Here is a 16,820-nt window from a genome sequence, read left to right as displayed (position 1 = left end):
ATGTCTACAAGAAAAGTTCTATTGGCATTGCACTAGATGAATGTTGACAAGCACAGAACATACTGATATTTGTAGCATGGACTAAGTATTCACTGCACAAAGACCATGAGGCTACCCTCATTTCAGTCAGGCTTAGAGATGTATTTGGACTAAACAAATTGTAGCATAATTGTTGAATATCTTTCAATGGCTTTCACCAGAGGAACAGCAATAGCAAAAGTTGGCTTCATGTAACATAATCAATTCAAGCTCACTAAATTTTTAAGACTTAACCTACACCCTCCAGAGTTTTTGTTAGTCACATGCACATTTAATTTCTTCCAAATTTTTCAGACAGAAAAATAATTCTGTCTGTTCCCTTCCTAAGCCTCCAATGTTACACAGACATTGCACTATCCAGGGCATTTGAAGCTCAGCAAAGGAGGATGTAGGGTTTAAAGCTCATAGCTAACATAGGTCCTTTTTTCTCAGTAAAATGGCCTCCCTCCATCCTTAGATCCAGCTCTCCAGTAAAGAGGGAAATTACTGTTATTACTAAGCCAGCCTACAATGCACACAACATGATTATTCCTCTCTCGCTCACTATGTACCTAAATCCATTTACCCTGCAGATTTGAAGAAGCATCCAGTATGTCCTACTGAAGAAAGTTATCTCCTCTCACTGAATCCCAGTCTGGCCAGTATGAAAGATTCCTTTTAAATTAGTCATAGGAGGTGTTGTCTGCTATTTGTAAGAAACAGAAATTCAAAATGGGAAAGAGAATATAGTCACCCACCTATCTATACCCAGTCATCATTAGCAATTTGTAGCAAGCTAAAAAAATTGTATATATTCTGCCACATCTTGTTGAATACTACTTCAGATTTACACTGCAGCCTTGCATCCTGTATCTTCCATACTTGACTCTCTGTACCGTAGAAGAAAAAGTGTATGTTTGTCTAAACTCTGGTTTTATAGGTTCAGAAGATACTCTCTTGAATGAACCTCTGGGAACAGAGGCCACTTTTCCATTGTTTTAAATTTTCCCTCCCTCTAGTGTGGATGTGTAGCTATAACCTCAGACCAGAGGAGGGAACAAAAATAGGTCAAGTAATGGTGTTGAAGTCTTAACAGCTCAGACCTCTACCAGACTCTAACACTGATCTTTGTATTGTAAATTTTGTCATTTTCCCTTAAGCAGGCAAGGATGAGCCTGGAATAAAGGTAGCTGCCCACCTGTGGGGATGGTCCTGCTAGAAGAGTCAGAGGAAGCTCTAATCACTGGCAACTGTTTGAAGATCACTGTTCTGGATGTTGGCCATTACTGGTGGGAAGTCACCCACACTTCCTTTCAAAGTGTTGCATGATACAGTTCTAAAGATTTTTTCTTATCCCAGTTTTTATGTATGAGGTTTTTTCCTGAAGTTTTAGTCATATGAAAAATAGGGCAACTGAAACTAGTAACATTAGTTGACAAGTGCTGTTTTCATGTTTGTCTCCAGATATAATAAGAAAATTATTTTGTTTTCCTAAGCAGAGAGAGTCTATAAAAAAATTAGACCAATTGTTGGACTTCATCATCTTCAGAGTTAGACATTTTTATTTCATACTAAAAGGCAACATTTATTGCAGTAACAAAAATGGGCCTGCTTGTTTTACCTTTAAAGTCTAGTGGCACAATATGGTTGGTGTATGAGGATAAACTATCTTTCCAGCTGAAAAAAGGGTGACTTTATACATGTTGCCTATTGGAAGCAGTTCATGTGGAGCTCTGAACTGCGTGCACAGACTGTCTTAGAGAATACTAGTTGGTGTAAGCCAAAACTGTGCCAGGAATTATGTTAGCAATTAAACAATACGGACAATTTTAAACTTAAATTTTTAAACTTTTTGATAGAACAGCATAGCTGGAACCAAAATCCCACTTCCAAAATGCATTCAACACCAACTTCCATAAGTACACAAGCCTTTAAAGATATGAAGGTTTTTAAAATACGAGCTAGATGATTAAAGCTTTCTAGCCTTTTTTAAATTGTTTCAATTTGAAATACAGTGAAAATGTGTTAAAAAAATCACAGAATGAATGAAGAGGAAGAGAATCATCTAAGTATGTACATAAGTGTGAGCAGGACAGGTGCACATGCTTTCATGATTTTTTGATTGAGTCAACTTTGAAAAGTCAAAACAAATCTCAGCAGACCTGTGATGGTGTTCATCATTTAAGAAGAATGATCAAAACAGAGGCAGGAAAATGGCACTGTACATAGTCCTGGTAGCCAAGAGTCAGACTGTAACTGCAAACCTTAATTTATTTAATGAACTATCAATTTTATTGCCTATTTCCGCAAGAACACTACACTCCAATTATTGAGAAGCGTGATGTTCTTTCAGAAGTCATACACTTAGCAGGTTCTTCTGTCAAATCTCTGCATCTCAGACTTGTCAGAGATGTGATAAATGACGGAAATACAACAGTACACTTACCAATTTCTACATCTAACTCCATGGCTATTCCTTCACACAGAGGCTTATTACTGAGGGTTCTAAAGGGGCTTCAGAAATTAGAAAGTAATTCATTCTAAAGAGTGTAAAACAGATCAGTTCTGTTTCAAATTCAATCACATTTTTACCACTAACTTCAGTAAAATGAAGTACAGTGAAACAGAAAACAGGGCTTTTTCATTCTTTTGAACCTTCAAAGAGTGGATTATAAGCAATTTTTTAAAGGGTTTAAGTTCCAATCTTGTGTAAAAATCAATCTCACAAGCAGGTTTTTTAAGCAGTTAGCTGAATCTCTGATTTTTACAAATATAGTTGAAGCACCCAGGTTATAACACAAAAGAGATTTCCCCTAATAGACAAGACACCAAAAGATAACTAGACAGTTTCATTTTGGAACTATTAACATTCCGACCTTCTGCTCTTCAGGAAAAAAAATTAAATTCCAAGGGTCCAGAATACTTAAGGTGGGATAAGACACTTCCAAAATTTACTCAAGAAAAAGTTAAAAGGTGATTTTATCATGTGAAATTTCTGATGGGTGTTTACATGGGTGTTCAAATTAGCAGAAAAAAAGCATGATAATGCACTAGAGCTGAATACCAAAACTAGACAAATTCGTATCAAAGCACAAGCAAATATTTCAAAGTGAGGGTCAGCAATTCTGTACTTCAGAAAAACTGCATCCTCTGATATACACCACTGCTAGAAAGTAAGTCCTCAGATAACCCCTGTCTTTAAATAATCTGAGAATAGCAAAACAACAGGAACTGCATGAGGTAGTGGGAGACAGAGTTACTGAAACAAGGAGGAAAAGCCTCAGTCCTCCTTACTCCTACAGGGTGACTTGTAGACCTCTACTTTAAGGCACTATTGCAAAATAATTACTTTTCTATTTAAAACTAATAATAGAAGTTCAGGAGTCTTCCAAAACAAAACAAATTAACAAACTGTTATTCATCTGCAAGAGGAAGCATACCATGATTGCATAGTATCTTTTCAAACAGAAAACTGGCATTTTTCATAATATTTGGAACTGACATTGACACTTCATGGCATGCCTAAAAAGTCCATTTCAGCGAGTCTTCATAAAGTTTGTCTACCAAGCTACAAAGACCATTACTTTAAGTTCCAGTTCTAAATTGTTTCTTACTACTATCTTAAATTGATAATAGCAGATTCTATTGATTAAATAGTTGTTTTAGATTGTGTTGGCTATCCAATTGCTTGTCAATCTTTCTTTTTGAGAATGTAGGATTACTAACAAAGGGAGCATTCACTATTTAATTTATATTTCTCAATGACATTTTATTTTATACAATGTACCTGATAAATAATGTGGTCTTGAGCTTTTCAGCAATTTTAATGCTAAATGATAGCTCACTGAAATGTATAATTGAAAATAAATTTTAGCAACTTTTGAGATTTGCTCTCCAAACCTCAAAAGTCCTTACTGTAACCAGTTATTTCTTAGCACCAGCTAAATAAAATTTTAATCACCCATATAGTTGATTTTGCACTGACACGCATTACTTCATTGAACTGTAACCTATAATGATATTGGAGGAAAATAACTTGTGTGCTGTTGACTAAATTCATAAGAAACTTTGGCCACAAAATAGCAATTAGTCTTCCTTGAATAGAGGTCTTTAGTGGGTCAACAAGATAGCAGCAAGTGTACCAAGACATATTTTAAGAACTAGTATTTCTAGTCAGCAATATTCTTATCAATGACAACACAAATGCACATTAATCCCTCTTCTGAGTCACTTCTTATAAGGTCACTACTAGCAGATGTTCACAAGAAAGTCTATACTTTCACTTTATATGCATAATTTAAGCCTCTTTGCATTCATGTGAAGTACACTTCACTTTTTCCATTGCTGTCTTGAGACTGAGGACTCCTGTGTTTAGAAGATAAAATTAATGTTGTGTTGTCTACACTGAAATTCAAAGCTAGCATAAGGTTTTCAAAATCATAGATTATGCTGACAAAAAGTATTAACCCTTCCTCCCTCTCCTCATCCCTACCTCCCTCCCTCAAAAAGGATCATCTACACTTACATATGTTCTTAAATCTTATCAAAGAAAACAAATATATGGTAACATAAATTGCTGCCTTTGCTTGATCTACAGAAAAATAAACTATGATAAAGCAATAATATGTTCTGTCCTACTAATGAATTGCAGTGAATTAAGAGGATATTCTTTGTAGGAGAACTGATGATGAACTTATTAGCTGTTCCATGTGCCTGCCACTGTAATTTAGCATTCATTAATAACCACTTAAATTAGAATGCTGTTGAACAAAAGTACAGTCTGTGCAGTTGCAAACACTTTTCAACTCTCATATCAAACCTTATTACAGAGTTGCTCAGCTTGAGCTTTAAGGGAATGATCTTTCCATTGCCTTCCATTCCATCGGGCAGTGTAGTTGCTGGTTGCCTACTGTGACAGTATCTAACATCCTAGAATATGTTTGGTCTCTTGTTTCTACTCCTCTAAAATATAGTTTGTCTTCACTAAAAGTAACATTAACTATATTCAAAGACACTTTTTGTGCAATGTGCAATAACAGACCAAAAAAATCATCCTACCTTTATACTTAATCCAAATCCTCCTACTGTCTGTCTTCTAATTGTTACTGTTCTTTCCTGGAGGAAAAAAAAAAAAAAAAAGGTGTTGTTAGATTTAGTGTTTTCTGCCATAACATCTATATACACACTTCAACAAGTTGTTTCTGTGCTTCCATCCTACATCGATTTTTCTTGTTTTAATAAACTTGTGAGTTCCTGAATGAGAAAATCCCATGAAACCTATGCTGCAGAGGAAAAAGACAAACTCTGGAAGAAAAGCAGAGGTCCTGTCTCAGAGAAAAATTAATTTGTTCAATTCATACCATACTAGCAAGTACTGCAATGCAGTAAGAACAGAACTGTAGAGTTTAACAGTGCACAATGCATGCATTTCAGAGGTCTTAACCTCAACTAGTCCTAAATTGGTCCCATATGCAGGCTGAGCACTACATGCTGAAGTACATAATCTGCACTCCTGTTGCACATTTTCCAATTTAGTTTCATCCAAAAGGAATACAGCTTGTGTACTCCAAGACCACTCAGTGATGTGAACTAAAGCACGATAAGTGCACATGATCCAGAAATTCATTTCAAAGCACAGTCCTGATCCAAATTAAAAAATTAATACGAACACAGTCACTGCTGACCTCAGAGCTATATTTTAAAAATTGAAACCATAGATTTAAAGGTTGTCATTATAGACAGAATTATTTACAGCAGCCCATTTTTTCCCATTTATGCTCATCCTAAAATTTGTTCTGTAAAAATTGTAGGCTAGTATCTGTCTTAGACACGAACATTTATAAAAAAATACTTTTTTTTTCTAGTCTGTTGTGTTGAGTTTATTCCCAAAGATCATTTAGAATTAGTCAATTTGGTTAGTGGTAAAAAATCTTAGTAGCAGATATACCATATGCCCAGATATATATATGGAATATATAGTGTTTTAATGCCCTTTACATGTGGTCTAGATTTTATACTCATTTCATTATATATATTGCATAGCATAAGTCTGCATATATATGTGATCTATATACGTTCATACATTTCAGCACAATCAGCATAGATTGCCAGTGTCAGATTTTCATAAGTCTCTCATCAGAAACAGAGGACTGACAGAGAGGATGATATATCTACAGAGTACTTGTTGTCTTTCTTAGCACAACACAGACACAAGTAGCCATATAAAAGAGTCAATAAAATATTCTTTTTGGTTTTCACTCAAGTGAAGGCAGTGAAGGCAACACCTGATTTGGGGTCTTCTGTGAGTTTACCAGTGCTGTCTGACAGGAAAGTAGAAACGTTTTATGCTGGAGTTCAGCATTACTTCCTAAGGGAAAGAAATGTATGCTTCAGAAATACTTTGCTAGCATAACAGATTACTAAGTAGAAACAACTGTGTAAAAGTAAAAAAAGGGAACAGAAAAATTTCAAGCAACTGTAATTTTCCAGCACAACATAACTTATCAGAGCGTTTCATCTGGTATTTTATTCTAGGTTCTTTTCTATCTCTGTTGAGAGTAGATATTAAATATTTCAGGTCTGGATTATTACTGAACTGAACTGAACTTTAAAAACGTACTGCAAACTAGATTCACTCAAGTGATGTTATGTGTAATGAAGGCATTGCATTGTATTTTACCTAGGCTAATTAAACACACCTCTCAGTCTTACAATAAAGAAATATTACTTTGGTGTATCTTAAGTGTAAAGACTTACATATTCTTCACAGCATGATAGTTAGAAATTACAAACATGTAAACAATTAATGATCTTCAGAAGTACAAATCAGAATTAATACAAGTTATATATTTCATTAGTAAACCATCCTCTAGTCTGCAGTTGCAAAGCTCACATAAATAATATAGTGAAACAGCTTTTCCAGAACTGTCAGAAGCATCACACATTTTATAGACTGGAATTTTGGCTTAGGATCAGACCCCAGCTCTGATCAGCTCCACTTTTTTTACCCAGAAGTTTAGAAGAAAAATGGTAGGACTCATCTAACCATCTCAGTTAATCCATCTAAAACTGAGCCATTTGTCAAGGCAAGTTTTCTCCTGTACTCAGTAAAGAAAAATAAACACATTCAATCCAGGTAACTCAAAGCAGGTGCCCAAGTTAGGTGATCATATTCATCATCCAGGTCCTCCATTGAGTATACAGCCAGGACGACAAATTTAATTTTGGAAAAACGAATTCTTCCCTTTACAGTTGCAAGGTAACTTCAATAAGTCTTCTGATGGTAGATACCAGCTTTGAAATGCTTTACCAGAAAACTCTTTTATCCAAGTTTTTCTTTATGACTTGCAGGTGACTTTTTGTATGTGACTCACAAAAAACCCAAACCAAGCTTCATTTTCAGTGTCATCTTCAACTAAGGTGAACTGAATAAACCTGGTCTGCAAAGCACTATATTTTAATGTAAAATAATATTTTTAGTATAATGATTAATAAAGTATATACATAAAATATTTCAGTATAATGATTGATATAATAAAGACTAGCAAACTGAAGTACATAATTTTGTTTTGATGCCTTTAATTAGCATTTCAAATTAACAGTAACAATAATAAAATGCTTTTCACTGGTCTAAGTTCTGAAAATGGTTTACAACTATTCATTAATAAAATATGGCAACAACTCTGGAAAGCAACACATTTTGTACTAGTAAGAAGTGCTACAAGTATCCTTATTGACCATTTCTGCTGAGGTTAAAGATAGTGCTGCTCCATTGATTCCAACTATCCGCTTAAAATAAAATCTAACTAAAAATCTGTGTCAGCTGTAGATTTGTCTTTTAATATTTTATTTAGTTTCACTTTCCCCTCTATTTGCACAGGGCAGTATTCTATGATTGAATTTGCAAAGGTTTTGCAAATTTCAAAAGCAACTTCATCTCCAAATTTACAAAACAACACTTGCTGTTGATGAAGAGCTACTTAGTTCAATACCAAGACTACTAAAAATGGCCTGTGAGCTTGTAATTCCATTATCACGTTTGTGATCTACATTATCCCAAACAAGGGGAAAGTTAAGCTCTTAGGATCCTTAAACGGAAAATTCAGAGCAGTGTTTTAGAAACTGCTTCCTGGAACAGAACAAAAGTAGTTATCATTTTACTGAAAAACGCAGAGATGCTGCCAAGCTGTCAGCATTTTCCATGCCTCTAACTCAGAAAATTCCTCATCCACACATATGTTCATTGACTGGAAAGGAAAGTTAAGAGTTCTGAAAAAAAAAAAAAATTCTTCTTCAGAGTTATGCAGTGAAAAAGAAGCAATGTTTTTTAGGCTTTCATTAAAAAGGTATTAAAAGTTCTCCTTAAAATCCATATGATCTTCTTGAGATCACGGATGACATCTAAATGAGATTAAAAGTGAAGAATGACAGTGTGAGCACACAGCAACAGTAAATAGTCAGGAAAGGAAAACACAGAATCCTATGGAAACATTAACTAGTTAAATTTAGTCAAGAGTTAATGTTTTTTATAACAGTTAAATCTTAGGGTACAGTAAAGATTCAAATATTTCATACTAACTGGTATGTGATGTAAAAGAAAATTTATAATTGCCTAATTGACTCAACAATAATCATTAATTAGTAATGTTTCAGATTACTTATTCTGTATAATATAAACCAACAATCTAATGTGATCTAATAATATATCTCTATGAAAGTAGTCAAGTAATAGTTGAACAAAAGGACGAAGAAACTTCAAAACTTCATAAAACTGAGTTAACAGCTTGTGAAATTTCAATATTTCATCATTCAACCTTCTTACTAGGATATAAATATTACATTTTCAGTTTGGGATACTGGTGTGCCTGGTTATTCATCTTACAAGAGTAAAGGTATGAAGAATTCATTTGTCAAGGTCTAGACAGAAAATAAGACCTCTCTTTTCACTGTGGATAGAACAGACACCATGGTACTATACATATGGAAGAACATGGAAAAAAGCTGAATGGTTGCAGAACAAAACAGTAGGTGGGAAAAGAGGAATAGACATGGAGCGGAATCTACAATAGCATAGTAACATGGAAAAAGGTAGGGGAAAAAAGGAGGAAAATGTTAGAATATAATTTCTAAAATGTAATAATGAAATATAAATATAGTACCAATACGTTGGCAGCAACTTCATAGATCAAACTGTTAACATTTGATGCCATAATATCTTCAAGACCATGCTCTCATGTAGTTTATCAGTTATTAGTAGTTCCACTAATTTTGAAACAAGAAAATGTCATGTGAATTTTTTTTTTTCATTTAATTATTTGAAACATTTTCAAGAAAGGAGATTTTATATCTTCCTTTTGGTAATGCTTTGCTCTTTCTTACCGGCATTTCTTTGGATTAATCGACATGAGCAGTCAAACTTTACACTCATTCTGAGTGTAAAGGACGCAGGACATAGGTCAGTCACACTTCCAATTTGCATTAATAGCGTTAACAAGGTTTCCCAGCAGACTTGCTCATCTGCTAACAACTTTCATCATGTGACATTCTAAGATTGTCTCTTTATTTCACTTCCTCATGCAACCGGAGAAGGTCAGCAGTAAGGGATGGCAGCAGAATGCCTGGTCAATTGGAAATTCCCCTTCCTCTGCAGCTGTGCTGGAGATTGAGGGCAGTGAATGCAGCTGTATTGTGTAGACTGCTAACACTGACTGGAACAAGCAACAGCGCTCGACCCTTCCCTTGTTCTCACTTCAAAATGTTCCCAGTCCTACAGCACATGCCTAAAAGCAGAAACATTCACCTAGATATCTACTTATAAAAGTTCTACTCCTAGGATTGATTTATTTCAATGGTACTGCATTTCTTAATCTAGAAATAAAAGAGAAAAAACCACAAACCCAAAGTCAGTATGGATCTGAATTCCCACTAGGCTTAGTAACAAACACTCTCTGTAGTTCTGTGATAGCTGCAGTTTCCAGCTACTGCCTCACATCATATACTGACATTGATTAATGCTTTGGGTTCGCCAAGTGTTTTCTGGTTTGTAATATTTTTCTTTTTTGTGGGGGAAAAACCTTCTTCCAGTGACAAAAAGCTATTCTGCGCTTTCAAATCTGGCTTTACAAATGGCAGTCATGTGTTTGAACTGCAGTAGATTGCTATGCTTATTATTTTTAAGTAGCTGCAGAAAAATAAGCTGGCTTAGGTTGTCCCTAAATAATCATATTTATATCTGTCATTAATCTTATATATATCTGTCAGTTCTAGGTTGCCACTTAAAAGCTGTCCAGACTGGCAGGGAAAAAAAAGTTACCAATATTTGATAGATATTTGATGACTTCTGTGAAAAAATGGATTCACTCCACCGAATAGCTGACAGACACCAACATGATAAAAAAAAAAAAAAAAAAAAAAAAAATTTACATTCTTCCTGGTAGCTTTGTGAAGCTAACAAGAATGCAAACTGCTTGAAGGGTGACCCATCTGCACACATATTTGCAATTCTCTCCAGGACAGGGAGTTTCACTTTAGCACCGTTCAAACTATTCAATCACACATGAGAATCAAAATAGTAAATAAACACAGAAATAATTAAAATACAGAAAATAAATCAAACCCTTATGTTTACTATTTTAAGCTTTTCACTTTTTTCTTCATTTATTTTTCTACTCATTAATGTTGCTATGGGCTTTGTATAGGGTTATAAATCTTTCAACACAGTTGATATCACAATAGCAAAAGGACAACTTTAAAAGTGAGATACAATATGTTCTTATCTTTAAAACAAAAAGAAGAATGATTGTGTGATTAATAATGACAGAAATCAGGTCTGGCTACAGTTCAACACTTTAAATCAGTGTTACTTTCTGACCTTGAAAAGGTGTTTACTGATGGAAGGTTTTTTTCTCTATCAAACAACCAATTACAGTCCATAGGTTACATTCAGATACATTTGTATCAACCTGTTAAATCCTTGGACAAACGCCATACTACTCTGAGAACTGTTGCTCTAAAAATGCACAAAAATTACATTCACTTTTTATTAGCATTGAAATTATGAATGATCTTCATATCAATCTCCCCAAAAGATCCTTAATTAAAAAAAGCTAAAAGAATTATTAGTGTTTAATTAAATAATGCATTAAATAATGCATTACTACACAGCAGCATAGAATTACGTTACTCGAAAGAAATGAGCATCATCTGTACATTATAATCTGGTGAGTTTTACGGCCTTTGGAAGAAGGGGCTAAGCACTCACAATGATTACAAAGATGCTGTGAGGCTATGTAGGGCGGAAATCAGGGGGTCTAAAGCCCAGCTAGAAATTAATCTGTCTTCAGCAAGCAAGGATAACAAGAAATGTTTCTATAACTGTGTCAACAGCAAAAGAAAGACCAGGGAGAGCCTCCATCCCCTGCTAGACGCAGGAGGAAACATGGTAACAAGTGATGAGGAAAAGGCTGAAGTCCTTAATGCCTTCTTTGCCCCAGTCTTTAATAACAGGACTAGTTGTATTGAGGGAATCCAGCCTCCTCAGTCAGAGGACAGACACTGGGAGAACAACTCCCCCCACAATCCAGGAGGAGACAGTCAGTGACCTACTGCATCACATAGACACACACAAGTCTATGGGACTGGGTGGGATACACCCAAGGGTGCTGAAGGAGCTGGCTGGGGTGCTTGCCAAGCCGCTTTCCATCATTTACCAGCAGTCCTGGCTGACCGGGGAGGTCCCGACAGCTTCGAAACTGGCCAATGTGATGCCCATCTATAGAAGGGTCAGAAGGATGATCCAGGAAATTACAGGCCTGTCAGCTTGACATCGGTGCCCGGGAAGCTGATGGAGCAGCTCATCCTGAGTACCATCATACAACACATGTGGGACAACCAGATGATCAGGCCCAGTCAGCATGGGTTTATGAAAGGCAGGTCCTGCTTGACAAACCTGATCTCCTTCTATGACAGGGCAACCTGCTTATTGGATGAGGGAAAGGCTGTGGATGTTGTCTACCTTGACTTTAGGAAGGCCTTTGACGCCGTTACCCACATCATTCTCCTGGTGAAACTGGCTGCTTGCAGCTTGCATGGGCATGCACTTCGCTGGGTAAAAAACTTGCTGGATGGTCGGGCCCAAAGAGTGGTCGTTAATGGAGTTAAATCTGGTTGGTGGCCGGTCATGAGTGGTGTCCCCCAGGGCTCGGTTTTGGGGCCACCCCTGTTTAACTTTTTTATTGATGATCTAGACGAGGGGATCAAGTGCACCCTCAGTAAATTTGCAGACGACACCAAGTTGGGTGGGAGTGTTGATCTGCTCGAGGGTAGGGAGGATCTGCAGAGACACCTGGACAGGCTGGAGCAATGGGCTAAGGCCAACTGGATGAGCTTCAATAAGGCCAAATGCCGGGTGCTGCACTTCGGCCACAAAACCCCCCAGCAGCGCTACATGCTTGGGGAGGAGTGACTGGAAAGCTGCCAGTCAGAGAGGGACCTGGGGGTGTTGATTGACAGCCGGCTGAACATGAGCCAGCAGTGTGCCCAGGTGGCCAAGAAGGCCAATGGCATCCTGGCTTGCATCAGAAATAGCGTGGCCAGCAGGGACAGGGAAGGGATCTTACCCCTGTGAGGCCGCACCTCGATTACTGTGTTCAGTTTTGGGCCCCTCACTACAAAAAGGACATTGAATTACTCGAGCGTGTCCACAGAAGGGCAACGAAGCTGGTGAAGGGTCTGGAGCACATGTCGTATGAGGAGCGGCTGAGGGAACTGGGGTTGTTTAGTCTGGAGAAGAGGAGGTTGAGGGGAGACCTCATCGTCCTCTACAACTACCTGAAAGGAGGTTGCAGAGAACTGGGGATGAGTCTCTTTAATGAAGTAACAAGCAATAGGACAAGAGGGAATGGCCTCAAGTTGCGCCAGGGAAGGTTTAGACTAGATATCAGGAAGCATTTCTTTACAGAACGGTTTGTTAGGCGTTGGAATGGGCTGCCCAGGGCAGTGGTGGAGTCCCCATCCCTGGAGGTGTTTAAGAGTCGGCTTGACCTAGCGCTGAGGGATATGGTGTAGTTGGGAACCGTCAGTTTTAGGTTAATGGTTGGACTAGATGATCTTGAAGGTCTTTTCCAACCTTCATGGTTCTGTGATTCTGTGATTCTGAATTAGCAGTATTTTGGAAAATTCATGATTCTTTAACAGAATCTTTAGGAAAATTTTTTAAAAACACAAACTGTCCAGGTAGCTGAATTTAGAAATTTTCCAGCTGCTTATAGTTTATTTTCAGTCATTTAAAAAACAGTAGCTGATTCAAATCATCTATCTTGTCAGATGGTACACTGTCATATCCTTGGTTTATGGGTCTCACATACAGATACCCTGTATTAGAAAAATTTCTGAGTACTATTAGCAAATAAATCTGTTTAAGAATAGAAAAAAACCACACCCCCGCTCCCTAGACAGATAAACTATTTTTTTTGATAAAACACAATAATCCTTTTACTTGAATTTCAGATGTTCATGAAAGTTGATAGAAATTGTGAGGATTAACTCTAAAATAAATATTTTTATTCTGGAATTGTAAAGATTAAAACTTTTTCTATGAATAAATCAACTGAAGAGTCATATTTCAGATAGGACATGCCCTATCTTTGGCTATCCTCCATCCCATCATTATTTTCAGCAAGGTCAGTATTAGGCTATGCTTGTTAGTCCAGGCTATTGACCTACATCTAAAAAGACTGGGAGTTGCCTCATTGCACATTGTCATCTGGAACCATTCAGCAAACTTATGTGAGTATAATTTCATGTAATTCAAGACTCCTATACTTCTGCCATCAATACTGATCAAGTCCCTGTATGGTTTATTTCAGCCGGGTTTAGGGCATTTCTTTTTCAGATGAAAAGAGTAAAAATCCTAACTATTCTGTACCACAGTAAACTGTCCTGGAGATTTATGACTATTATAAGAAAGCTGTCTGTTAGCAATACCACAATTATGAAAAAAGTATTTTGTGAAGGTCCAGTACTTTAGGGGAGAAAAAAATGTACATGGCCAGTAACTGTTAAGTTACTGGTCCTATCTTCCAATATTCCCACAGAGATACTCATGGATATCTTCACAACACAGGCTACTCCAACTCAAGCATACACTGCCCATACTGTAAAGCCTCTCTACAGGCAAGGATTTAATTCGGATTAGTAAAGTGTCATGACCTAGACTGGGAGCCCAGGGAGTCATAAGGGTTCTGTGATCTGCTCGGCTTAAATTAAGGTGAAGCAACACCAAACGACTGGTTAAAATGTTTTGCTTGCGGTAGAAATAGCTTAAATTAGGAAAAGGATAATAAGCAATGTGGTCTCTTATAAATCTATAAGAACGAAAACAAAGGAAAGAAATGAAAAAGAAAGGTGAGAAAGAGAGTCAAAGTAATCCAGTCACCACCCCTGGATCCAATGTTGTCTCAAATGTGGTAATCTTGGGTGGTGCGTGCACACACAGCAAAGTTTTCTGTCACCTTTTAAGTTCATCTTATCAGCTGATCAGCATACTAGACAAGGAGGGGCATGTATTCCACAAACTTATTTCCATGAGAGATGAGAAAAATGTGGGGCATGGGTTCTGCGCATTCATTGAGAGGGAACAGGGTACACTAACCCCCTTGTCCAGTTGAGTCAGTGGTTGTTCTTACCCTGCCACCTTTACTTCTCCCCCAGTTCCCACAGGTTTTTGCTGACTTCCTGCTTCTGGAGCAATCGTATAGCTTCCTGGGGCAGAATGCTCACCTCTTATCAATTCTTATCACCTCTTCAGTGGTGAAGTAGTTAGCAACGTCTGCATGGTATCAGGCTTACACAATACAGTCACAAAGTATCAAGCCTACACAATGGAGCCAGTGATCCCATTTTGAGGCTTATCTAAGGAGTTTGTCAATACAAGGGAGTGGAGACCTGCATCCTTCGATACACTCTGTGCTTCCTTGGGTGACATTCCTTAGACTAATCACAAAGGCCACAGCTTGTCCTTCTCGTTTTGTGTCTCAATGAACGTTTGAGGCATTAACTCCTTCAGTTCTTTACATAAAGACACTGCCTTCCAGACTTTGATTTTCACAAAATGTTCTTATCTCACTTTTGATCATTCTCACTGGAGTTCAAATCTACATCAGATATCCACTAGCAGCATAATCCAGAACTCACTACGTTTCTGTCTCTTGAAAAGCAAGTCTTTCTTGTTGCACACATAAAAAAATCTCTGTAATATTGATGCAACTGATGCTCAAATTTAGACCTAATCAATGATCCTTTAAATGATCTTTGATGCATTATGGAATTGTTACAGGTACAATTGCTGCAAGATCCTCACTAACACTATAATTTTGTTCAGCCTACTAAAGAAACAGATGTTTTATTTTTTAGTGTTTAACACTGTTTTTGTTGCTTATAATCTTTTATGCATTTTTTTTTTCTTACTGCAAACTGTATACAAAGAAAGAAGAAACAAGGTTCCTTTGCACCTCTCTAGTTTTGGGAAACTACCACTGTTTTCCACCAAAATTGAAATGTTCTAAATTAAGAACTAGGTCCTTATCCCATGTACTTGCATTAAGCAGCACCTCATTCCTAAGGAGCCATTGATTTCATTTAGATTATTCCGTAGGATGCAGGTCAGAATACCACTGGAACGTTAAGTGCATGTTTAAAGTCTGTCCTACACAGAGGAGCATGCAAATTGATTCAGACCCAGCAAACAGAGGAGATACTGTTCTGAACTAGAAACATAGAAATAGCCTTTCGTTCCTTCACAGTGCACAAGTGATTAAGTAAAACGTTATAATCAAATTATTTGAAGATTATTTATTAAAAAAAAAAAATAAAAAGAACTTTTACTGTAGCTACTTGTCTGTAAAATTTAACAAGGCTATTGTTCCTTAGTTACAAATCTTATTCTTTAGGGTTTATTCCATGAGGCATTCAATGTCAGTCAGTAGCTAAATGAAAACACTTGTCCTTGCTCTGTAGAATGCATGCAAAAGAAAACCAGATGTGGTCAGTCATCTAGAATGACAGAAAGAACAAAGCAAAATCGACCAAGCAAAGTAAAGATAAGAAAAACAAACAAACAAGAAATCTAATAATATGATTCTATGATTGTAAATCAGGAATAAGAATGAGGAAAAAAATGCAAAAAAAATAAGCCTGTGGGGCTTCTCTGATCATGCTATACAATCAAAGCACATGACTCCAGATGATTTAAATGACCTGTGACAAAAGGACAGTTAACTCTCTGAAATGCCAATCATCCTTAGTTGGAATGAACATACTGATTCAAGACCTAGTCTTAATCCCAGAGGAAATCAGGGTAAAGTGCTCAAAAGTCACTAGCCTAACAATGACACTTCCAAGAGAAAAGAAACTCCTCATCACCCCACTAATATCAATCAGTTAATGAGTTACGCATTCAATATGCAAATAAGATACAGGGAGTGTAACTGGTGAAGCAAATCTTCCACTATTTTCTGCAGTGCCATTGCAAAACTAAAGAGGCAAAACTGTAAGAGAAAGCCTTTCTGTGAAATGAAAAAAAAAAATTAAATATGCATTTCATGAAGACATTTAAATAACAAGTTCAGCAGAAGTAATACATTTTATAACACAATAATGAAAGTAATAATTTTAGCAATAAAATATTTTAATAAATAATGCCAGAATGGGGTTGGTAGAATAATGGTACCACAGTGTGTGTTGCTAATTGAACAACTGTAGCCTAAGCTTGCACTTATAATTTCTTTCTATCCGGGCCGCAGGAT

The 16,820-nt window shown here is 36.8% G+C and overlaps 1 protein-coding gene across 5 annotated transcripts in view; it reads right to left on the bottom strand.

Moving 5' to 3' along the window:
- The window catches only part of SNTG1 (syntrophin gamma 1), a 363,466-nt gene that overhangs the window by 150,748 nt on the left and 195,898 nt on the right, over window positions 1–16,820 (bottom strand). For all 5 annotated transcript variants that reach the window (XM_074880871.1, XM_074880862.1, XM_074880897.1 and 2 more), the window contains one exon: window positions 5,077–5,133. In XM_074880871.1, coding sequence (XP_074736972.1) covers window positions 5,077–5,133 — 57 coding nt within the window. The remainder of the gene's footprint in view (window positions 1–5,076; window positions 5,134–16,820) is intronic.

This window comes from Strix uralensis, chromosome 1 (genome assembly GCF_047716275.1).
Source record: "Strix uralensis isolate ZFMK-TIS-50842 chromosome 1, bStrUra1, whole genome shotgun sequence".
NCBI lineage: Eukaryota > Metazoa > Chordata > Aves > Strigiformes > Strigidae > Strix > Strix uralensis.
Note: the sequence above shows the minus strand (reverse complement) of the source record. Positions and strands in the feature narration are given on the sequence as shown.